General features: G+C 40.6%; 2 protein-coding genes and 1 non-coding gene across 4 annotated transcripts in view; 2 read left to right on the plus strand and 1 right to left on the minus strand.

The window, feature by feature from the left end:
- Window positions 1-9,273, minus strand: part of ctdspla (CTD (carboxy-terminal domain, RNA polymerase II, polypeptide A) small phosphatase-like a) — a 32,248-nt gene extending 22,975 nt beyond the window's left edge. The window contains exon 1 of one of the 2 annotated variants that reach the window (XM_020646443.3): window positions 8,615-9,273. In XM_020646443.3, coding sequence (XP_020502099.1) covers window positions 8,615-8,690 — 76 coding nt within the window. In that variant the 5' untranslated portion in view covers window positions 8,691-9,273. The remainder of the gene's footprint in view (window positions 1-8,614) is intronic. The other variant, XM_020646451.3, reaches the window with a different exon arrangement.
- Window positions 9,274-15,522: 6,249 nt separating this feature from the next.
- On the plus strand, window positions 15,523-24,762 carry LOC109993230 (glycine--tRNA ligase). Its single transcript, XM_065948588.1, has 17 exons — window positions 15,523-15,809; window positions 16,167-16,268; window positions 17,761-17,863; window positions 17,962-18,103; window positions 18,499-18,587; window positions 19,399-19,475; window positions 19,579-19,724; window positions 19,815-19,964; window positions 20,058-20,220; window positions 20,652-20,816; window positions 21,024-21,130; window positions 21,248-21,394; window positions 21,502-21,587; window positions 21,701-21,810; window positions 22,395-22,488; window positions 22,586-22,776; window positions 24,257-24,762. The coding sequence occupies exons 1-17, from the start codon at window positions 15,558-15,560 to the stop codon at window positions 24,380-24,382; spliced, it is 2,250 nt and encodes a 749-aa protein (XP_065804660.1). The 5' UTR covers window positions 15,523-15,557; the 3' UTR covers window positions 24,383-24,762.
- Window positions 18,266-18,401, plus strand: LOC114920947 (small nucleolar RNA SNORA84). Its single transcript, XR_003809235.2, has one exon. It is a non-coding gene; the product is annotated as a small nucleolar RNA SNORA84 (small nucleolar RNA).
- Window positions 24,763-25,031: the final 269 nt, after the last annotated feature.

Here is a 25,031-nt window from a genome sequence, read left to right on the forward strand (position 1 = left end):
AAAATGCATGGACCTTTTATACTCTTCTGTCAAATATCACACAAACTGGCATGCAGCTTAATTCTGGGGAGGTGACAGAAAATCTTTACGGACAAAACATGATCTCCAGTTTAGAAAGCCAATTACTGTTGATGAATGCCAGGCTGAGGAGGGCAAAATATGCACAAAGGCCATCGCCTTGTCAGAGCCAGGCCGGGAAGCCCACAGATGCTCGCCTTGACACAAACACATGTTGTCTCTTCTTCACTGACCCCTAGCTTCGTCTGACTGTATTGATCTCTATTTTGACAACCTTCATTTCGCTGAATGGATGTTCAATTAATCCTGGCTTGTGGCCTGTTAAGGTTAGGCTTTAGAGCCGCACCAAGGCGGCCGCCGACATGTGACATAGGGAACATTAATGAGAGCAAACTTCTCTGGTTTTCAGCCATTTAATGCTTGAGTCAAGACATACAGAGAAGGCAGAGTGATGTAATCCCACAACAATACTGTTTAAATTGAAGTACGACAAGGCAAGCTTGCACCAGAAAAACCAGACTGTCAGTCATTTGTCTTCAATGAGTTTGAAGGCTAAATGCACTGACAGTGAATTAAGCCGAAAGTTAGAGACGGACAAAAGCAGCTTAGTATGGATGGAGTTTCTCTATTTGGCAGCACAATGCATATTTTGTCATTCAAATCAATATAAACTACGTTATTATAGTGCTGTCACAATGGATCCATGCTTACAATGGAGGTCAACTGAGCTTTTCATTAAGAATTCACACAGAGGACAATTTAAGGTAGTTTTGCTCCAGAACAAGCAACCACAGTGTATCAGCTGCACTTGAGACAACATCAGAATATATCACAATTCCCCACAGAGCCATCAAACACTCGCTCTCAAGCAAATAGACAATCAAAAGTGCCCAGAAAAACCCAAACCCAGCCGAGCAGCAGAAACTGGAAACTTTCAGGATGATGAAAAAGAGCAGAGGCGCTTACATGCAGCGGGCACAGTATGCTCTTTAAAAACAGCCAATCACAAAGCATGTTCACATTGGAAGTACTATATAATCTTTATATAACCCCAAACACATTCAGTACGTTTGGTAAAGTCACATAAACAAGAATTTCAAGTTGATTAAAGAAAGTTCGTGAACCAAACATCAGTCTTTGTATGAAAGGTTGTTCACTCAGACACACTGACCAATCAGCAATACAGGAAATAAACTTTTGTCATAAACAGGAACAGAAACAGGCACATGTCCTCATGTGACCATAAGGGCATGAACTTGCTCTTCTAAAAACATGATTAAGCACAATGATACACATAAAGTTATATTTTATAATTCAAAGTAGAAATCTATCACAATGGTGTGTAGTGGAAGTTGGAATGAGTTGCTTTTTTTCAATCATTCACAACCTCGCAAAAAAATCCTTTAGCGAAAGGACAAGGTTTCATTTAAATTACATTTTTCCTAATAGATACTTTCAGTGTGATTGAATTAATTATTCAAAAAGAGGACTAAGTTGCTGATCAACACTATAGTTAATAACGTTTCTGTTTATGCACATAGCAGCCATGTTGGATTTTACTCAGACTACTGTAGTTGCGCTAAGTTTCCACATCGGAATTCTGACTTTAGGGGGGCGTTCCTGATGACGTATTAGACTTGCAACTCAGAATTTCCCACTTCAAATGGAACGCACCACTACTTAGTGCTGTGCTCATGATGGACTAATGTCTCAACCTGGTCTTATTGGAAATATATCATGAGATAAAAACAATTTGTTAATGGACTGTATGCAAGAAAAGATTGATCGATTGATTGATGAATTGATGAATTGCCAGCATATCAACGATACAAGATTATAACAAGCAACAGGATGTTGAAGTTCTTTTCCAAACTTGAGCCGGCATGAGAACTTGAGAGCAGCTGTGATGTGAACTGTATTCTCTCCGTTTCCCATTGAAATCTGCATTCTGAGTGAAGTATTCAGAGGCAGCCAGTGTAGGAGTGAAGAAAGTCAACCCACACATTTTTCCCCTGTGGCCTCTCTGAGGACAGATTGCAGCGCGATTGCATCTCCATCACTGTGTCTCACAATCCATAGATCTCCACACTGCCTCCTCCTAATTAAGGGCCCCTCTAATGAATTCTAGCTTGAATCTTTATTATGAGCCGATGTGAAAATCTGACGTCTTCCTAATGCATTCTGTGTCAAAAGAGATCACCATCACTGGCTCTGGAAAACGCTCTGTCAGCCATTATAGTACCTAACCAAAATAATTGAAGATTTTATATTATGTTGTCAGGATCTATGTTCACCACGAAGGAAATGAATAAAGGCGAGGCAGAATCTGGCAGGCCCATATTAAGTTAGCTTCCAGATATTCCATTAGTCTGCATGTTTCAGTTTTACAGTATTTCAAAGAAAACACCTCTTCTATAATTGATTGAAAGTTGTAGGCCAATGTGTTAAATTAAAATATATTTAGCAATGTACTTTTTCAACAAAGCTGTATCTTGGAGGACATTAGCTGTGTAAATACAAGAATAGCTTCGATTAGGACAGAGGGAAAACAGCTAGCTTTGCTCTGTCTTCATCTGTAGTTACTTAGTTCAGTCTTTTGTTCCATTACCAAGGAAATTACATGTTATTTTATGAGCTCTAGAGGTGGTCAGTGGATTCTGTGGTAGCCTTATCAAAGCCAAGCTAGTTTTTTCCTACTGCTAGCCTTCTGCCATTAGCACACAACTTCATTAGCTTCACTGTGTACACTTTGAATGTGTAGTGTGTCAGTTCGCCAGGGAAATTTGGGTAAAATCTAACAAACAAATACAGAACTTTGTGCTTCAAACATTTCACTGCTTTTTCTGCTTGTTCTTTTTAATGGTCATCTTAGCGTTTTTGCTAACATTTGATGAATTCCTTGGGATAAGCAGCAAAGATATAGCGACCATTGCGGGGTGATGTGTCCAGCTTTCCAGACTAAACGTTTTAAACGTTAACACCAGTTATTACTTGCACACTGCATTTCACGACAATCTTCAATTTGAACACATTTATTCACATAAAACGGCAAGTTTAAGTACGTGAGAAGGCAAATTGAGACAGTGTAAGTCTTAGAAAAAGCTAAGCTAACCATCTCTGTAGCTAAAGATATACAGGGGGTGATATCAATTTTCCAATAAACTATCAGAGTGAAAATAGAGTTATTTTTCAAAATGTCAAGCTATTCTTTGAATCATTTGTATTTCTAAAAACATGAGCCCTTCTCTAAACTCTCTGTCAAAATGATGGCTTCATCTCTCAACAGAAAAACACTTTTTCTTCACAAATGGAATTGCTGGCACAAAAACGACGTCATGTGGGAAGTATGGACATGCAGACAGATTTTTTTGGGAGCTGTTCCCAAGTTAAACCAAGAGACTGATACATCAACAAACACCTAATGAAGCGACTCTTGGGGATTGACTGTTTGTGAGCTCATGTAATGTGAATTTTCTTTACTGGCAAATGTATTGTGGCTACTTCCAACACCAATCAAGCTCTGCGCAGAGCAACAACAACACCAAGTTGCTCACACAATGGATTGATTTGCCTTTTACGGTCGTAAACAAATTACTTTGTCTGTTGTGGGACTAAATAAATGTAAAAATGTGATATACAATCCCCAAATTTCTCCTCTAGGCATGTTGACTGAGACAGAGTCCGATCTCACACAGCTAACAAGCTTATCAGTCAAGCAGCTTAGGCATGCATGAAAAACATTCAACTCTTCCCAATCAGCGGCCCAATGTGGCACTGGACTAAAGTAATGAAGATGTGTCGAACACCCCAACACTTCCCTGGAGGTGCAGATAATCAGCTTTTCTAAGCAGCATTGGGTGAAATAGGCTCATAAATCTGTAATAAGGACCTGCACTTCAAAGAGTCCAGCTTTTCTCTCTGAGAAAATGGTGCAAGGAATATTGACTTTACTATACACACATGGCCCTCCTGAATATAAAGACAGCTTGAGTTCTTGAAAATGACACCCTGCATCCTCAAAATACATATAAGACATCTACACCACCTAGCTATTACCAAGAAAAAGATCCTCATCTATACCCCACACTTGAGTCAGGTCATGACAGCAAAGCGATGTAAACAGCAGAGTTGCAGGTTGTGCCAGAGACTCCAGAGCTGCCAAAAACTCACAGTAGCTCCCCTCACTCACTGTGTAGCACGCAGCCCTGCAGGTGTGGTCCACACATCATAAACACTTTATTAATGCACGACAGCGGGTTCCAGGAATAACCTCAAAAGCCAAGTGAGCATGAAAATCTCAGGGCCTTTCTCCCGATTAATAAATAATGACAGCTTTACTATTATTTTTTCATTTTCTCTCTGGCTATGCAAATATTTGCTTACCAGTGAGCCTTTACGGGACTCATTATGTTTTAACATGGTATTAGAATAAATCGCAGAGTCTGTTCTTACTCTGAGCCTGTCCTTCTACTTCTATATCGTCACCGTAAGAGACATAAGACCCATTTCCACCAAGCAGTTCAGTTCGGTTCGTCACGGTACGACACGCATTTTGTGGCATTTCCACTATCAAAAGTCGGGAAAGGTCCCCAAATTTCCATCCCGTACCGTCCTACTTTTTGCTACCCTTCTCTTGGGGTGCCAAGTCTACCGATCCGACCCTAAAAGCTGGAGCTAAACACTGCAGTCCGTTGATTGGTCGAAAGAATCGTCACTTCTTGTGCGACAGCGGTCATAAAGGACGGCTGTACTTTTCCTCGCGGCACACAGCCTCGTCTGAAACAAAGCTTCATTGCTTTTTGTTACAAAGAACCCCACAAGCCAATTAGAAAGACCAAAAATTGTCCTCCATTGTTGCCCTTTGTCGCGTTCTTCTTCTTCATCAAATTTATTAGCGGAGTATACTGTGTCACGCTGCTATGATGTCACGCTATTACGTAGCTGACGCGGCTATCGGCATCCGGCTTACACGCCGCCTACCAAAAAAAGAGTATGGTAACTAAGGTTGGCTGTGGAAACGCAAACAGGATCAGGCTTTACCGAACCAAACCGTACCAAACTTCACTGATCCATACTGGACCGCTCGGTGGAAACGGGGCTTTTGAGTCACATGAAGCAGGACAGAGTACCTTGACCACATGTTGTTCAAAAGGCTGAAGCTTAATGGGATCTATGAAATATACAGTTTAGAGTCTACATTGGCTTGATGCAGCCTATAACTGCAATTTGACCCTAACCCTACCCAACAAATTGAGAACTAGCATGGTATGCTAAAACACTTAAACAATGCATCTGGTTCGTCCAAAGTATCTGTGCTATCCATGCCAAATGAAGTCTATTTATCTAAGTAAGTGGTAAATATCACTAATGTTGTTTAGCTTACACTTGGTGCTGTTTATGTTCAGGTTGCTCAAAGTATCAGTCATCACTCTCACTTCTGCAGCGAAGAGCTAAACTGAGATTTGCCCTAATCTGATTAAGGTAAACAGCTCAGCCATTGATACCTGGCGGACTGTGAGGTTCTCAAAACAAAGCCTCAAGGATTCGCCGAGTGAGACGAGAACTGGCCGGCCTGTGACTCCCTGCGCTTTGTTGGTCCGGTTGTTACATTTCATTGCATCAGACCCTGAAATGGCTGCCAAATGAAAAGTCTAATTTGGGTTTGGAAAGACGAAAAGGGAAAGCTGTTCGCTCAGCCTCTTATGAGCACTGACTGGTTCATGTGAAAATCTGACATTAAATTATTACTACTTTCCTGTTTTCTCCAAGCAAATGCATTATTATACAACAAACAGTTGTATAGCCTCAAGTACTGGCACTGTTGACTTTGTACTCATATATTAGTTCTATCTGAAGAAATAAACCTCCCACATGATTCAAACCCTAACCTCATTTAACATAATCCATAATGCATAAAGATATAATCTGCACCTGACTAAATGTCTAAAAAAAAAAAAATCTCTAATGACTTACTACGTCTTTGCTTGGAATGAAACTGATAGGACTCCGAAAATAGCCCGCTCATGCTCTGAAATATTCAGCATGTGTGTGTGAGTGAGTGTGTATGTGTGCGTGTGTGTGAGAGTGTGTGTGTGGCAGCCAGCGCAGGTCAGAGAGTAGCCATGCTGAACAACAAGTGGCATTTGTTGTCCGTTTGCTTTGACAAAGGCAGCAGTGAAGGGCAGGGACTCCGTTCAGGAAGCTCCCTGTTGATTTAGTGTGTGTAACATCAGCTGTTTGAGGAGCCTCACTCCGTTTCTGTGTGTGTGTGTGTGTGTGTGTGTGTGTGTGTGTGTGTGTGTGTGTGTGTGTGTGTGTGTGTGTGTGTGTGTGTGTCCACTCAGTGTCCAGTGACCCTGGATTTTATCTCGGCAGATTGATTGTCGGATACCACATGTCATCTGGGATTAACTGTACAAGAAAAACAGGGTGTTGTGCACAAGAAAGTGTGTGAATCCTCAGATAAAAACATGCTAATATGGTGGGAACACAACTTTCAACTTTTACCTCAGTGATACAGTATGAATGTTTGCTGGTTTGATTGGGTTTTTTTTTGATTCGCTTATGAAGCTTTTAACATTAACATGACACCAGGACCTGACCTGAAAAGTTTTAATCCAGATAAGATTTATCCAGATTTAGAAATCCGCTTTTTTGCCTTCCAGGATATCCATTTTACTCTTGTCTTTGTTTTCTATAAAACATTTTGGATTCAGGATAAACCTGATCCAAAAACAGATTTTTTTTCTAAGGATTCTGGATTACACATGCTGTAACTGAGACTTCATCAAACGTACGTTTGTCCAAAGTGGGGCACCAAAACCCTCACAAACAAACAGTTCCTCACAGCTGAATTACTTTAAGGAATTAAATCCATTAAATATTTTACAATAGTGTCTGCTTTAAGTCATTGTAACAATTTAAATTTATTTTGCTCTCCAGACTGAATCATTCCCTCTCCTGGGATCAGGGTAATCCTGTTTTTTTTTGTTTTTTTTTTGGGGGGGGGGGGGGGGGGGGGGGAATCAGAGTAATCCCGATCCTTTTCTAAAGTTCTGTACAACACAATCTGAAGGTTTTATCTAGAAATAAAACAAGATTGAATTACCTGATTTATTTTATTTCAATATTTGATATTTTCTTATATTTTTCTTTTTTAATTTACTTTTGACCAACTGGGCCCTGAAAATAAGAGTAATCACAAACGTGTGGTTGTAAACAAACTATGGACCGAGTTGTCTGTGAGAAGATGATGCATTTCTGCAGTCATATTTTGTTCCCCTTAATCACATTTCAAAGCGAACAAGTCCTGGTCTTCCTATAACCACAGGTCAGCGAGTCACTGAGGTCCATGAATGTCGGCACTCAGCAGATGCTGATTCAGGAAGGTGACCTTTCCTCCAAAAGAGCACTGGGCGTAACCGGAAGTCTTGAGTCCCTGTGGCCTCCAGGCACCCTGTGGCTCAGTTGGATGGAAGAACATAGTGGTCCTTCCCTCCTGCTGTGGCCTCCCTTGAACAACAGCGTATCCTACATCAGGGTACACAACCCTCCGCGGCCTCATTTTCTTGTGTGGACTTCACAAATCCAATGTGGACTCAATCAAATACGAGTCACAACAACTCTTTACAACCTCCCTTCATGTTAATGAAAACTGGAAAGCTCCAAATTCATGGGGGGGGGGGGGGGGTGGTTTCTCATTAATGGCATCACCACCACATGGTGGAGTGGCGTCAAAAAGATGCAGAGAAAATGTGTTTTTGTTCAGACTCTAGTTTTTGTTTTAGGCACTTTCTACACATCTGGATGTTATTATTATTATTATCATCAGCAGTGTACAAGGGAGCTGACACTGAAAAACAGGTGTATTACTCTAAACAAGCATTAGACATTGAGGTGTTTTTTATCCTTTGATGGAGAACATGTGCAACACATAAATCTGATGTAACTATGTTTTTGGGGCTCATAATAAAAACCCTCACAGGGACTATTTGAAATCTAACCTCCTTTTAAAAACTGCTTTTCTTCAGTCACACATACCCAACCTCTGTATTTTACCCCGGATCAGTGGTGGTATTTGTTATTCTGAGTCCATCATGCATTTTACAGTGTCAGTGATGCGTTCAGGGATGTCGCCAGGGCAAAGGGAAAGGAGTAACGTTAGAGTACCCGCCCCCTGTAGTAAAACCCAGCTCACTCCACATATCAAGGCTACATAAGCTATTAAAATAATTCACGCTTTTTAAAGCAGAAAATGTGTGCATTTATAGGTTATTTTATAAGGCCGGGTTAAAGCAAAAAATAAATCTCCTGGACATGAAATGAATTCGCTCCCCTAACATGTAAGGCTTTATATTGACAGGCTGGCTGACGGCTCTGGCTCTTAATGTTTATCTGCTTCAGCCAAACAATGGAGCTTTTCTGTCGATACCCTCTAGGTTTGCAGAAACACAGCAGCCTCTCCTTTGAGGCTGCAGATCAGATTTTTTTTTTTTTTTTTGCAATCAAGCAACGCAAATAATCTCGCATTGAGAAATCAAAATGCACGCTTTAAAAATTAATTAACAATTTAAATCGCAATTGATGTGCGCCTTACCTTTATCCTGACTGGAAGAAATGCTCTCCTCCTCTTTCGGATTTGCAACCTGTGTTATTATGGACGTGTTGTCCATGGAAACGAGATGTTCTGCACCTTCGGCTACACCGTTTTATTCCTTGGCAAACATCAGCGATCGTACTACAGTCCCCAGGCTGTGCACAGGCGAGCAGAGCGTCCGCTGTGTGCACCATTAAAATCCCATTTTACTCGAAGTATGCAGTCCCATAACCCCGGAGTTTACTTAAAAAAAAAAAAAAAAAGAAAAAGGAAAAAAAGAAAAGAAAAGACGAGTCAGTGAGAAGGTGAGAGTCCGAGGATGTGCAGGGGACAAACAAAGCGTCAGTCCTGCATTGGAGTGGAGTGTGTCCAGGCAGCATAGCACCCCGCCTGCTGCTGCTGCTGCTGCTGCTGCTGCTGCTCCTACTGTACGCTCCGGCTCCAAACACACACACTACACAATATCAACTGCGTGATTCGGTTACACTGTTTACCCAGAGATGGCGACCGTGCTCCTGCCACAGGGCCATGCAGGCTCAGCTCAACAACACGCCGTAAATATTTCTATTATCCAGCTCAGTTCAGGCTGAAGAAAGCCCTCTCAGACCGCCCACCTCTTTTTGGTTGGTGTTTGACTTCTTCTTCTTCTTCTTCTTCTTCTTCTTCTTCTGAGCCTTAAATCTGGAGCGGGGAGGGGGCTGTTTTCTAGCAGATTGTACAGCAGGCTCACTTTAGGTTCACACGACATAAAAATGCAAGACTCAGTAAACAGATGCTTCTTCTTCTGTCTAAAAATGGGTTCATTTAAAAAAATCTTTTTCACACAAAATTATTTTTTTGACAATCAGGGTTTTAGAAAATGCAAAGGTCAAGAGCGTGGCAGCCCACCTTAAAGGGGAATACAAGTTAAATATTCCCTCCTGTGAATATTCTTCATAATAATCTGACCTAAACTTATTTTCTTTTCAAATGTCGCCCCTCCATATGACAACAACTGAGTCCATGTCTTCCTTGCTGTACCAGTAAGACTGTTCTGCTGAGAAACACCACAACCTGCTATTTCATGGACATGCCAAAAGAAGAGAGTCCAAGTGAAGGATCTGATTTTCTTTGAAAGCCTTTTTTTTTCCTCTTACTGTGGCAAACTCAGGGCCCTGATTCTCTGAAACAATTCAGAGGTCATGACCTTGGTTTTGGAAATGGCGGTATCGACCTTGAATGATTTGAAATTGAAAAATGAAATTGTTGTTGTTGCATGAATTATAAATGCAAGATTTTAGTTATACAACCAAATCATTAAATTGTAATGTGGCATGTGATGGATCATTGCACGCGATCAGAGTAAAAGGCCAGGTTAAAATGAACTGGTTTATAGGTTAGATGTTTGAGATGCTGACTGAGACAAAAAAAAATAGTCTGTGAATTACGACTCCTTGTGAATTGTGAATTATTTTTCTCTGTATCACTCGTGTTGTCTTTCCAAGAATTCATTCAACCAGTCTCAAAATTGCCGAAAACCAGTCCTGGACCTCCACACCTGACCTCCTTAACTGGGTCAAATTTAAGATATTCGAAATCTTACATTTCCCATAATGCAGTTCAAGAACATTTTGTATGTCTTTTGAATAAAAATTCATTTAAACCACATCAACCAAGCCTTTGCTTCATAATTCATACTCTCAAAATCCAGGCTGAGATAACCTTCATGACATCACCATGACATCATCAGGGTTGTTTTCAGATTTGATGAGGCTTCTCCAGAATAACAGTAATAAATTACCTCTACAACAGATGTAAAATCAGTGGACTGCCCTATTAAACTGCTGCTCACATCATGTATAGTGTGTTCCCCACCTCTTGGGCTGATTCCCATCTGTGTATCACCCACCTCCAACGGTCCCCATGCTCTGATAAACAAACAATATTCATGCTGTTTCAGCCTCACTGGACCATAGAATAACATCAGGGGTGATAAAGTGGTTTTCTGGTCTGTTGCCAGCGGTGAGGTGTCTTAAGTGTTTGTCCCTCTTCACCTTCACTGTCACTTTAATGGAGCCGAGGCTCACACAGCCCAGGGTGACCCCACCTGAGAGACAGGTGTATGATGGCATATGGACGGGAGGAAAACAGCAGTAAGTGCAGGCTGTCATCTGTTGATTCTGCTCATAATTAGTATGTAATCTCCTAGCCCGCATGATGCTCTCAGTGTGGGTCAGTGCGTCTGCTGTGATACTTACAAAAATGTATGTACATAACTGACACCACAACACAGGTCGGTGGGAAGCTTGGTTCAATCACAATCTCTTCTAAGCACTTCACCGACAGTCTCAGGTTACTTTGTGTGTCAAGACTGCACGCCCTTTTGAAATCCGATGACACAGAGCCTGTGTGTAACAACAGCTGCTTTACAGAGGTAAAATGAATAATTCTTCAACATGAAGACGGAATGTAAAAAGCTGATTCCTCCCATTTAATAACATTTTTTTAGACTTGATAATGAAAAAAAAATCCCTTGATAAATCAGTCAAGATGTTAGATGTTCAAAACAGGATTACAAATAATTACCTTTTTTTTCTGCTTTTGATCAGTAAATGACTTGAAAGTGATTCCTAACGCGATGGTAAATGAACGAGCAGCGGGGGCGATAGTTACAAGTCAAAAAACCTTAAAAAGCATTCGGCCTATGAAGGATGAAGTTGTTCACAGTTTACTTGAAGAGTGTTTTTCTCGTTATCAAACAGACTGATATTATTTATGTTGCCTTTATATGACCTACACAGGCACACAAGACCACCCTCGGCAGGATTGACTATTTCTATATTGTTATTTTTAATGCACGTTACCTCTGCCACAGGGTTGGTGTCAAACACGTATATGCCAAAGAATGTGGCTTTTATCATATTTTCTACAGAAAATGTTCCCAATGAGTAATACATTTAATTTTAAGACAATTTAAAGACAGCAGGGTAAGATAGGCCTATTTGACATAAAGCACTGCCTATACGTACAGGACTACATATCAGTAAAGAGATAAGATGTAGTCTATCACTCTGTCCACAGGGGGTGCCAAAATCAACAGAAAACAAAAGTTCAAGGCAGGAGTTTTCAAATAGCAGGCCACAACCAGAGTAAATGGTTACTCGTTTGTTATGTGTATTTTTGCCTAGGCTCTGCATTTAAGAGGTTTAGGTGGACAAGGATAATCACAATGAAAAATCAGAGCCGCAGGGCACCAACACTTCCTCACTCACTTGGTTGGTAAAGGGAGTGGTGAGTGTCAAAGGCTTGAAGAACGATAGACTCCCTGACCAAACACAGTTTAAGACATGAATCGTTACAGTGGAGGTTCAACTTCTTGATCACTGACATCAAACAATGCTAACCTCTGCTACTTCTCTCTCTGAGGGAGCTCAGTGACACGACCCTAGAGCTACTAATTTATGTTGATGAATTATTAATCAAATATGGTCTTGATATCATCTTTGATAAGGCACAGATGATCTTTTTCTCTGCCTTCAAATACCTCTGGTGTGCTGTCAGACTGCAGGTCTCCTGAATGTTTTATGAATGTGGGTGTATTTGTACTAGGATCTCTCTCTCTCTCTCCCTCTCCCTCTCCCAGTTCATTTCATTTCAATTCAAATGGGCTTTACTGGCATGAAAGTAGCTATAACAATGTTGCCAAAGCAACATTAAGCAACGGGCCTCTTCCTGGATGTTTCCTCAAGAGGTCGCGCCTTCAAGGTAAACAATGATCGGTTGAAGGTTATAGAAGGACAGAAATCTTACATGTTAAGTTTTGTGTTTTGAGCTGAAAATACGTATGATAAAATAAAGTGTTTCATTTAACTACATGGATTTTTTTTCAATGATATTCCAAATCGATTAATGATAAACTTTCTGAAATCACAGTTTTAAAAGGTCTGGACATGTATCAAAGGACACAAACAATTAAAGATTATGAAGAGTGGGACAAATCTAAATACATCTGGCTGACTTTTAATCCAATGTTGATGTCTTATTTATATCTTATTTTAAATACCTTGAGTCATATGGAATGCAAATTATATAAATCATATTCTTAACTGCTCTACTAACCAGAAAGTGTGATGCAAATTGAAAGAATTACACCCTCAGACCTCTCTGTGTACAAACTCATCAATTAAACACTGTAGCCTATTTGGAACTTTTTTTTTTGGACCATTAATCAAAGAAAAAGTTTGCCTGTAGTGCCACCTTGTGGAATAGATTTCAAATTAAATCGTTTTCAAAGAGACTTATTGAAGTGTGGACACGTTTAGAAAACACATATTATGTTATTCAATTAATAAGCTCTACCTAAAATTATGAATTCATGAATACAAGCAAATCTAATATAATATATGCTTTCGATGAAGCTGATGCTGCAGTGTTTTTCTTCATGGCAGTGTCTGTTTGACATAAAAAGGAGAACGATGATGATGCTTCCAAATTTATTTTCACTATATCTAATTTTCCATTAGACTTTTGTCTGTTAATCATTTGATTTGATTGATTGAATTATTTTAATGAGGATGGACTACAAAGAACATGTCTTAAATATTTTCTAAAACATTTTCTATTTCCATATTTCTGCAAAGCAAAAAAGAAGCAGAAGATCAGATAACATGCATACAGCACAAGATATTTGATGTGTTTAACCTGCCATAGGAAAGACAGCAGATATAAACTGTACGTCACCTGCTATAAATTCTGCTGTGAAAAAAGGCGGATTGGATTCATTATATTTGTCACAGAGAGATTAACGTATATAGACATCAATCCAACATGAACCCCATCCAATTAAGGATGTCAGCTCTAAAACAGCAGACAAACAAACTGCCTGCTTTGAAGAAGCAAATATACAAATAAAAAAGCCCTTGAGAAACCTGCTGTCACCAATCAAAGGTCAGGACATCTTTCTTTCTTTTTAAAATGATTGAAAAAGTGAAAGCTACATGCAGTATTGTCATTCCTCTCCCATATCAGGACAGGTTTTTAATAAGACTGAGATGATGAGATTGAAGCCCTGGGGATACATGAAGTGTCTGTTATTTATCTGGTGGAAGAATGATCGACTCCTTACAAAACGTCAACTCCATTTACAGAGTAAGGCAGAGGAGATATCACAGGATGGATAGAGAATTCAACGGGTTATTTGAGGTCAGTATCTTTCTGCCTCTGGCATATTTGGAAGAAGTGAAACAACTAGATGTGATCTGATTGTGAACCATTACAGTTTTGAAAAGTTTATAGAGTGGAAAAAAAACCCTAATCTGATCAAGAAGTTAAGAAGTTAAATCTTGCTGTCACTCTGATGAATGCTAAACAGTCACAGAGTGCCAGAACTGTAACCGCAGTGAAATAACCCTGAAACCAAACTTGCACTGTGTATGTATATTATTTAAATTTAAACTTTATCAATCTCTGCACACTGCTTAGGATAAACACTGCAAAAAAAAACGTCATCAGTTTCATAATTATATATTCTATTATCATGTCTATTTCAGCATTTTGCACGACTCCCCACTGCACTTGTTTCTTATTTAGTCTTGTAGATATTAATCTTTGCTAACAAAGCTGATTCTGATTCTGGATACGTACAAGTTTATTCGTTGAGAAGTTCTGTTTCTGTTTTAAGTTTTTCTCATATTTAAAGTCATCGTGGCTTTTTTCAGAAGGCCAGAAGTCTACATATTCATTTCTTGCTCCAAGTTTTAATATAGCCAATATTTAATATTAAAGTTAGTGAATAGCTGTAGGCCTACCTGTGACCTGTTAAACATTTAGTATGAAGGCTCAGTGCAACAAATATTTCCATGTATAGTGTTAAAGAAGGATTGCATTTTGTAGCATTGGTTGATATATTTGTTTAAATCACAGACATGATCACATTAACACTTTGTGGTCAAAATCATGACAAAACTTTTGTATTTCAAGTCAACATTTTGTCACATTCAAGTGTTTCAATTAAGATAATTCACATTTCTAAATCAGATAAGATAAAGATAAGATAAGATAAGATGTACTTTATTCATCCCAGCAGGGAAATGTAGGTGTTCCCGCAGCCAGCATACATACAAACACACAACACAACACATATATACAAACATATCCCACCCATACAAAAAACATGAGCCCACAATACAGTTTGATATATGATATATGCAACTCAGGCTAAAGTTTAAAAGTTTAAATGTCTTCTGTCCTCACTTAAAGGGGAGTCGTTATAAAGTGCAATTGCAGTAGGTAAAAAAGTATTTTTAAATCTGTCCTTTTTGCTTCTTAGCTGTCGTCGCCTCGCACTAAAAACACTCTTTTTGTTCACACACGAGATTGTGTAAGGGATGCATGCTATTGTCCATAATGTTCAACAGTTTCTGTATCATCCTTCTCCCCATCACCACCTCCAGGTGGACCCTAACACCTAAACCCTAACCCTAACCCCTAACCCTAACCCCTAACCCATTGCCATGGGTTTAACATGGCAATGTTAAAGTTTATGAGGAATAGTGACACAGCCTGTCATGTATAGGGCTATCCTACAAGTAAGATGATAGGTAGCTTTGGCAATTTAAGTTTCACATGCTAACAAAATAAATTGAATTGAATTAAATAGTTTTTTTTTTTAATTGTTGTAATTTCCAACATTAAATTTTCCAATTGAATGTTCATAAATTAGCATCCATATTAATACGACAAAGTGTGACCGACTAAAGAAGTGAATACGCAATTATTGCTCGAAAATGTAATTAAATGAATTGTTTGTTTGCTTTTTTTTTTTTTTTTTTGTACGTGTGACGAATCTGCCGATACGTATCTGTCTGTGCCTGTCCTCCTTGGCGAAAGTGCTTACCCGGAGCGGAAGTGAGGTTTACTTATTTCCAGAGATTTCATCATTCTCCTCTCGGCATCACGGCGGTCCATGCTTCGTAGCGCAGCATCGGCACTGCTGAGGACCACCAGCACTGAGTTTACCGCCCTCTGCCCGGTGTCCACGGTCCGGTTTGTTCGGCAGTCGCTGCGCTACGCACCGAACAACAGATCTTTTTCGACGTCGGTGTGTTTGTGTAAGAAGAAGAAGAAGAGCCTGTGGCTGCAGCTGGCGGAAGGACAAACCATGGACGGCAACATCGAAGAGATTCTCGCCCCTTTGAGGCTTGCTGTTAAAGAACAGGTAACATTTCTTATTTCTGGATAGTTGAAGATTTGGACTGCGGCTGCTTGGTTGTGATTATTTATCTTGTTTATTGCTCGATAATGTGACTGCAGCATGGTAGCTTTGCACGGCTAACCCGACCGGCGTCTCCTGCAGCCGTCAATGAATGAGGGGGCAGCTAACTGCTAAAGCTACCTGACAGTCATGTGTGCGCCCTTTGCCACGTTTCAGTCTGCTGTCTGCTGCAGGGTGGGGTTAAGAGGAGAGGCCAAGTCAACTCTGCTGCCAAAAAAAAAATAAAAAAAATGTTTTTCTTAAACGTGTTGAGACTTGAGTTGCGTTCAGTGACAGGTTAAAGATGTCTCTCTGTTTCAGGGGGAGCTGGTGCGTCAGATGAAACAGGATGGAGCTCCTGATGTGGATGTGACTAAAGCTGTGGCGGAGCTGAAAGCGAGGAAGAGAACTCTGGAGGCCAAGGTGAGTAACATGTGTAGAGTATTATGGTAAATGGACTTGAGTTTATACCCCCCCACCCCCACACCCACCCATTCACAGCCTTTCACACACTGATGGTGAGTGGTCCGCTGTGTAGTGTCATCCATCAGATGTAACTAATCCCATTCATACACCGCCACCGAAGCAGAGGGAGCAATGCGGGGGTTAGGTGTCTTGCCCAAGGACACATCGGACATGTCAAACCCTCGACCTTTCCGGTTGAGAGGTGGCGACTTTTGTATTTCAAGTCAACATTTTGTCACATTTAAGTGTTTAAAATTCACATAAATAAGATAATTCACATTTCTAAATAAGATAAGATATATTTTATTCATCCCAGCAGGGAAATGTAGGTGTTCCAGCAGCCAGCATACATACAAACACACAACACAGATAAACAAACATATTCCACCCATACAAAAAAAACATGAGCCCACAAAACAGTTTGATATATATATATTATTATTATATATATTTGACCCTAACCCCTAACTCATTGAGATGGGTTTAACATGGAAATATGACACATTTTGCATTTGGTAGATTACCACCAAATGCTCGCTGCAGACCAGAGTTGGCTCATGCTTAACGGGTGTTGGAGCCAAAATGAGGTGTTTGTTTTGTGTCGTGCTATTTTTTTTTTCCTTGCGGTTGTGTGTGTGTTGGCCCTCCACTGGGCGGATGCTGTGGTTAAGGCAAGGCTCCAGGTGAGGTGGGACAGGTGATTGAACAGTCAGCCTGTCGGAGTTAAACGCATTCCAACGCGGATTTGTTTGTTTTATTTATAGACGTAGTGGTTCGTCATGTTTTCCTTTTTTTTATTTGATAAGTGTTTAAAAAAATAATTGGGTTGAAATATCCAAATCAAATAATCAATGGACCGTGTTGATTTCCCTCGAGCTAAGCACGCGTTCCCGAAAGCGTCCACGTTCATCCCTCGAGTGACTTTTCTAAACAATATTGGGTTTGTTAAAATTGGTCACTACAACGGGATTAAGTTTTCAAATTGAGGCATCTCATAACAGTGTGTATGTTGATCCTGGTATATTTGAGGTAGGTCCCACATCGGCTTAAAATGTCTTTGGTTTGGTCCTAATCTGATGTTTTCTAAATCAAAACAGCATTTTAGCAATCTGATCTCAGTGGTTCCCTTTGTAGCGTTTAGAGCTTGTCGACCACATTTCAAAGTCTTGTGATACAGGACAGCAGAAAAATCTCACACAGTGTGTGTCCGCCTCCTTCCTTGTGATCAAAGTTTCAAAAACGTAGTGTTGAACGTGCTCTGCTGTGTTTGTTACGTGAAGATGTTGACCTGCGCTTCAAAGTGATACAACGTGGCAAGTTGACAATTATGAGTTTCAACTTTGTTATCTATTACTTCAAGGATAAGATTCTTTTTACATGAATCCCGGTTATCCATCGCAACCCTAACTTAACCTCGGACTGTTTCTCTTACGTGTCTATCTCACTGCAGGAGCTGTCATTACAACCCAAAGATGACATCGTTGACAGAACCAAGATGGAGGACACCCTTAAGAGGCGATTCTTTTATGACCAGGCCTTTGCCATCTATGGAGGTAATACTTATTTTCTAAAATGAAGATTTCCCTTGATGCTAAGATTACTCCCCGCAGAGTCTTTGAACGTTTTGTTACCGTGCGATAATTCCCCTCAGGTGTGAGTGGCCTGTACGACTTCGGCCCTGTGGGCTGTGCCCTGAAGAACAACATCCTGCAAGCCTGGAGGCAGCACTTCATCCAGGAGGAGCAGATCCTCGAGATTGACTGCACCATGCTGACCCCCGAGCCCGTCCTCAAGTAAGTAACCCTGTGATGGTTTGTCCACTGATACGAGGACGTTACAGCGAACCGTAAGATGTGTGAAATGAATACAACAACATCATCATATCACGTCCCTTATAAGTTATGCACAGCTGTTAGTCAATGTTTATGCTAATTTTAAGAGCTGCTGGATAGAGTGCCTGGTGGTTCCTTGAGTCAGCTAACAAGTGCTGAACTTTGGGTTTTTTGTTAACAGGCAAATATTGATTCTGCGATTTTATGCATGGAAGCTGCCACTTCAGCAACCTTCCATAGCCCGGTCGCAGATACACTGTTTGGATTAAATTACAATTTTATGAGACTTTTCTTTTTTTAAAATGTCTTGAAAAATCAGTGTTCTTGTGTTTTTTTGTTTTTTTTCCACCCCCTAGGACATCAGGTCATGTGGAAAAATTCGCTGACTACATGGTGAAAGATGTGAAGAATGGTGAATGCTTCAGGGCAGATCACCTCCTCAAAGGTACGTCGTGCATACGGGCTGCTGTGGCTCAGTGGTACAAGTCGGTCTTCTCTCATCCGGAAGGTCTACAGGGTTAGATCGCCTGCTCCTGTAGTCACATGTGGGAGTGTCCTCGGGCAAGTCACTGAGCCCCAAATCGCTCCCTCTGCACAGCCAAGCGGTGTGTGGGTGGTGTGAGTGTAACAGCCTCGGCTATCACGTGTGTGAATGTGGTCTGAATGGGTCAAAGTTTCCTACAGCTTCCAGATGAGTCACCTTAAAAAAAAAAAAAAGAACCTCCAGGAGAGGTCTCTGTCAGGTTTTTTTTTTTTTCCTCTGTTTTATTCATGAGATTCTGCAGAGGAAAAGGATGGGTACAGTCCAGATTTTGTCAGAGGCTGCTGCTGGTTGGCTGTGCTCGAGCATCCCCCTTTTGTGCCTAAGGGGCAAAGTGAAGTGGCCAGGCCAGCTGAAATCACACAGGGCTTTCTAAGAACAACACACGGATAGAATCACAGCTACTGGAGCTATGCCAAGAAGCTGGGAGGGACATCTGTGAAATGTGCAGAAAAAGTCAGTTCCTGAATGACTTCTCTAAGATGGCAAAAATAAATGTCATAGTGTCACTTGAAAATGTCATGCAAGGAAAAAAAATAGTCTGTGATGCCAATACAACTTCTCTACCCTACCATCCTGCAGATTATATCCCAGCTAGTATTGACTCTATAGATTGCTCAAAGTTGTCCTAGCGTTTGATTTGTTGGTAGTTTTCAACTGAGCACTACCACAGTTGTTTGTGAGAGCATTGTTTGAATGTGTTTGTGTCCTACAGCTCATCTCCAGAAGCTGATGTCAGATAAGAAATGTGCCGCAGAGAAGAAGGCGGAGATGGAGGAAGTCATCACTCAGGTCAGTGTTAAAGAAAATGACAAAATGCTGCTCTGGACTCTGTTTAAAAAAAAAAAAAAAAAACGATTTCCACCTAATTAATTCCTCTTTAATATTCTTTCAGATGGACAACTACACCCAGCAGGAACTGACCGATCTGTTTGTGAAATACAACGTCAAGTCTCCTACCACAGGAAATGACCTCACAGCTCCCATCTCCTTCAACCTGATGTTCCAGACGTCCATCGGACCAGGCGGGAACATGCCAGGGTAAAATGTCGAGTCGTGCTGCAGATAAATCATTCTTGTTCGTTGATGCTGTTTTTACTTTTGACCGATTGATTCAATCTTCTCCTGCAGCTATCTGAGGCCTGAAACCGCTCAGGGAATCTTCCTCAACTTCAAACGTCTATTGGAGTTCAACCAAGGGAAACTGCCCTTTGCTGCTGCTCAAATAGGAAACTCTTTCAGGAACGAGATCTCTCCCCGCTCTGGACTCATCCGTGTCAGGTGAGAGATCCAGCACGTTCGCACGTTTTCACCGCCTTTTTGAGAGTTTACGCCCGTTTTGTCCAAATGTGACTCGTGAGTCTCTCCACGCAGGGAGTTCACCATGGCAGAGATCGAGCACTTTGTGGATCCGAACGAGAAAGTCCACCCTAAATTCTCCAACGTGGCCGACCTGATGATCATTTTGTACTCCTCAAAGGCTCAGACCAGTGGGCAGTCTGCACAGATCATGAGGCTTGGAGACGCTGTGGAGCAGGTCGGAAACACATAATCAGCTTATTTGTTTGGTCTATGTAAACATGTTTACATTGAAGTATAGCGGGTGAATCACTACATAAACATATTAGGATAATGAAGAAAAAAAATGTGACCGATTAGATAATTTTAGAGATTTCTGTCAATTTTTGAACGTGTCTAGTCAGAAAATATTTCATACAGTTGATACAATGTATTTTGAGCATTTCCAAATGTTGATTTTACTCTAAAATAAGATTAGGAATTTATTGTTTTTGCATTTTTGAAACTACAAATTTATACAATGAAATCCCATTGGAAATGTGATGAATATGATATTGATTCAAACTGTCCAGCTGTAGCGTTGGGCTGTGTAATGTAATGCTCTCGAGCTGATTTAATTTAATTTAGCGATATTGCATTTTGAAGTGGATTGTTTCTTCCTTCATCTAGGGAGTGATCAATAACTCCGTCCTGGGATACTTCATCGGGAGAATCTACCTCTACCTTACTAAAGTCGGTGTTGCCAAAGAAAAGCTGCGCTTCCGTCAGCACATGGACAACGAGATGGCTCACTACGCCTGTGACTGCTGGGACGCTGAAACCAAAACCTCCTACGTATGTTCTCTTCCAGGGTTTCCTTTCTTCTTATCTGAAGCCCCTTTTCAGACTGCTTTTTTTCCCCTCATCACATCTTTTGTACATTCATATTAAGATTGAACGCGAAAATGTCACCGGGGTGTAAATGTGGCGGCTTGAAACGGCACTCTGAAAAGGGCCAAGGATTCACACATAATGCTGAAAGTGAATGTTTGTCTCTCAAAGGGCTGGATCGAGATTGTGGGCTGTGCCGACCGATCCTGCTACGATCTCAAATGTCATGCACGAGCCACAAAGGTCCCTCTGGTCGCCGAGAAGCCCCTTAAAGAACCCATATCCTTAAGCAGCCGCAGCACTTCACAATGAAAACACCAATATGTATTCCAGACATAATATTGAGCACCCTAATGTCTTGTTAGTCCTCGTTTATTCTCCTTAACTTGTCCACACAAAGTTGTAAACGTCGTCCAGTTTGAGCCCAACAAAGGAGCTCTGGGGAAGGCGTACAAGAAGGATGCAAAAATAGCGACGGAGTATCTGTCCATGTGTGACGAGTGCTTCATCACAGAACAGGAGCAGCTGCTCAATGAGACTGGGTGGGTGCCGTTAACCACGGTCATGACGACATTATGTGGGACTACTGTCAGGTTTTTTTTCATTTGCCTCACAGTCACTGTCTTATTTTTTTTTTATGGCTCCACAGAGAGTTCACCATCGAGACCGAGGGTAAGACGTTCAAACTCACAAAGGACATGGTCAGCGTGAAGCGATTCCAGAAGACTCTGCACGGTGAGATCTACTTTGAAGTCTCATTACTGTTTAGTAGGAATGTGTGGTTTTTTCCCCCGTTAAGGCACTTGGAGCCATCTATAACACACTGTCTCTGTCTCTGTCGTCCACAGTGGAGGAAGTTGTTCCTAATGTTATCGAGCCATCTTTTGGCATTGGTAGGATCATGTACACCATCTTTGAGCACACATTCCAGGTCAGAGAAGGTGACGAACAAAGAACGGTAAGCAGATGGCCTTAATCGACAAATATGTATTCAGCTTAGGTTGGGTGGTTTCATAATATTACTGCCATTTCTGTCCATGCAATCTGCCATCTTAACATTGTTATGCACACTTTGCAGTTTTTGGATGTATTAAGTTTCCCCTTTGATCTTAATTTAAGGATTTTCTTCATTACTGAAAAATAAAAGCTCTGTGATGTCTTACCTGAAGCATCTCATAGTCTCATAGTATGAATGAATTGATTCACTCAGTAGGAGGGTTCAGCTTTAAGGAACAATGTGAAAGCTTTGTGTAATTTGTGCTTTTGGCTTAATGCCTTGGAGGATGAATAAGGTAGTGTGCTGCCTGCTCTGACAGCTGCTGATATTAAAGTGTGTTCAGGTGCTGATAAGTAGGAGTTAATAATTAACAAAGTGTTCTTGAGTGACTTTGATAAAAGTTTATAAAAGTTTATAAATATCCACAATTGTTCATAATGAAAGGTCTAGAAAAGTTAGAATTGTTTTTTTTTTTGTATTTGTATCATGTTGAAGTGTTTCCTCTGCTGTTTGTCTTTAAATCTCTTTTCTCTTCTTCTCTGCAGTACTTTAGCTTCCCTGCTACTGTAGCTCCCTACAAATGTTCCGTCCTGCCCTTGAGTCAAAACCAGGAATTTGTGCCTTTCGTTAAAGAGCTGTGTAAGTTCCTACATAATTACAGCGTACATAATCTATTTCTGTCTGCGAGGAGGGTAAACGTCATGTGCCTCTCTCTCTTTCTCTCTCTCTCTTTCAGCTGAGGCGATGACTAAAAACGGCGTGTCCCACAAAGTGGACGACTCTTCAGGATCCATCGGGAGGCGCTACGCCAGGACGGATGAGATCGGGGTGGCGTTTGGCATCACCATCGACTTCGACACCGTGAACAAGACGCCTCACACAGCCACCCTGAGAGACCGAGACTCCATGAGGCAGATCAGGGCTGAGGTACACCACAACTTTTCTTTGTATAGTATGGACACATCAGAGATCTTCCTCGGGGTCCTTAGATCCTGTCTTTTTTTTGTTTTGTTTTGTGTCCCAAAACGATGCAGGTGAAAGTGTGTTCTGTTTTAATGCCACTGAAGTGTGGCACTGTGTTTCTGGAAATGAACAGATTTCTCTTGTAAGGAAACTAAAGTCCTCTCTAATCTGACTTTAAATGTAGAGGTTTGTTGTAATCTAGATTTTAATTAGTATTTTTGGGGCTTTATTTTGGAGATAGGACAGTGGATAGAGTCAGAAACTGAGGGAGAGAGAGCGAGGAGGAAACGTCAAGCTGGAAAGTTCGGATTCAGATCTGGGCTCTTGAGGACTTAAGCATCTGTATATGGGGCTCATGAACCAACTGCTAGGCTACTGTCGCTACAAGGGCTTTTAAAGTGCATCTTTTATTATTCACGGTGTATGTTGCTGTGTTAGTTTTTTTTCTGATTCATTACTCTTTTGTCTATCAGACACTTTGTGAAGTTCTATGGGCTGCATGCTTACTACAAAAGTATAGTTTATTAAAAAAGATGCAAGACAAACTTGCGGGCAGGTAAAAATGTGGAATGTAGAAAAGCAGAAAGTTGCATTTCACCTGATCATTAAATCTGTAAACTCTTGCTTTGGAATATGACATGAAAGGGAGTTTCTGGAAATGAAGTGAGATTTTCTCACATCCGCACAATGTTTTCACTTTCATTTTGACCCGACACTCAAAGCTGTTGAATTGAATTTCACTTTCAAAATGACTCTATCATTTGAAAAGAACCCTGACCCAATCTAACCACAGCCATAGTCCTATATGTGCTTCCATAGATTAATTCACCCTGGAAATGTGTGCCGCTTTATAAATCATAACTTGGGCATGTAGGATGATAAAAATGTAATTGTAATTGGTTTATACTGAGTGTTCATTTTGACCACTAGATAGAGCCAGATGCTCCGTCACTACTGAGAGGCTCTCTGGGAAATCTCTGTTCACACTAGAATAAAACAAACCCTGCTCATACAGAAAGAAGTTTGCAGACAGTCTGCACATAAAAACAATAAGACGGCTTCACATGAACAAACATTGACTTCATTTAGCCAGAATTCAGGCTTGGTAAGTGGGTAATTGGCATATGACTGTAAAGGTGAATAAATACATTTTTTTAAAGAAAGGTTAAGCCTTTATATTACATACAGGAAGTATGACGAGCCTTTTTCAAGGTCCATTCATTGTAGCCTATACTCCATGTGGAATGTAGAAAAGCAGAAAGTTGTATTTCACCCGATCATTAAATCTGTAAACTCTTCAAAAACAGACCTGAGTAGAAAAACAAATCATTACTTCTTAAGACACAGTTTTAAACAAACATGTTCATCATACACAGCAGGATGTCAGCTGTAGTAAATAAACCTTTTAACACAATCAAATAAACTTTTTTTTTTCTCTCCTCAGGTCAGCGAGTTGCCTGTGATTATTCGGGATTTGTCTAACGGAACAATGAGCTGGGCAGAAGTGGAGAGCAAGTACCCCATCTTTGAAGGACAGGAGACCAGCAAGAAGGACACAGCTGAAGAGTAAAACTCCCTCGTCTGCCTCTCACCCATGAAAACCCACAGACTTGTTATGCATCACCAGGAAGAAAATTGAAATTGTATTGTGATTAAGCTACAGTGGTGCACCAAACCCCCTCTGTGTTCTGCACTGCTGCAATCACTAACATGTCATGTATTCATCATATCTAACAGGTGTGGAAAGCTTGCACAGGACTGACGTTTCTGTCATCAGAGACTTTTTTTTTTTCATCCATTTATGACAATGTGGAAATGTTTCAAAAGGGAGGACATGTAATCAGGCCATCAGTGGAACGAGGCCTCAGCCATTCCAGTTTTCAGGCAGATTGAATTGAGATGTGAAAACAGTTTCAATAAAAACAACCAGCACTTACTGGACACCGGCAACACATGTTTCTATCACGTTTACAGAGCTTCCAGATGAGGGACATGCAAACACAATAGTTCAAATAAAAGAAGGAACCTGAAACTGTAAAATTAAGAATCATGAACAGCTGGTCTCCTGTCCTAAATGCAAAATATGAACGGTTAATGTGCTTTGGAATATGACATGAAAGTGAGTTTGTTGAAGTGAGATTTTCTCTGACGTTTTTTAACTTTCATTTTGACACTCAAAGCTGTTGAATTGAATTTCACTTTCAAAATGACTCTTATCA

The sequence above is a fragment of the Labrus bergylta genome, chromosome 20 (genome assembly GCF_963930695.1).
Source record: "Labrus bergylta chromosome 20, fLabBer1.1, whole genome shotgun sequence".
NCBI classification, from domain to species: Eukaryota; Metazoa; Chordata; class Actinopteri; order Labriformes; family Labridae; genus Labrus; species Labrus bergylta.

Bases quoted from the DNA above. Each gene is read 5' to 3' on its own strand.
- LOC109993230 (XM_065948588.1), top strand. From the start codon at position 15,558: ATGCTTCGTAGCGCAGCATCGGCACTGCTGAGGACCACCAGCACTGAG. The intron at 21,811-22,394 runs GTAAGCAGATGG...TCTTCTCTGCAG, and splicing joins AAGGTGACGAACAAAGAACG to TACTTTAGCTTCCCTGCTAC. The intron at 22,777-24,256 runs GTACACCACAAC...TTCTCTCCTCAG, and splicing joins TGAGGCAGATCAGGGCTGAG to GTCAGCGAGTTGCCTGTGAT.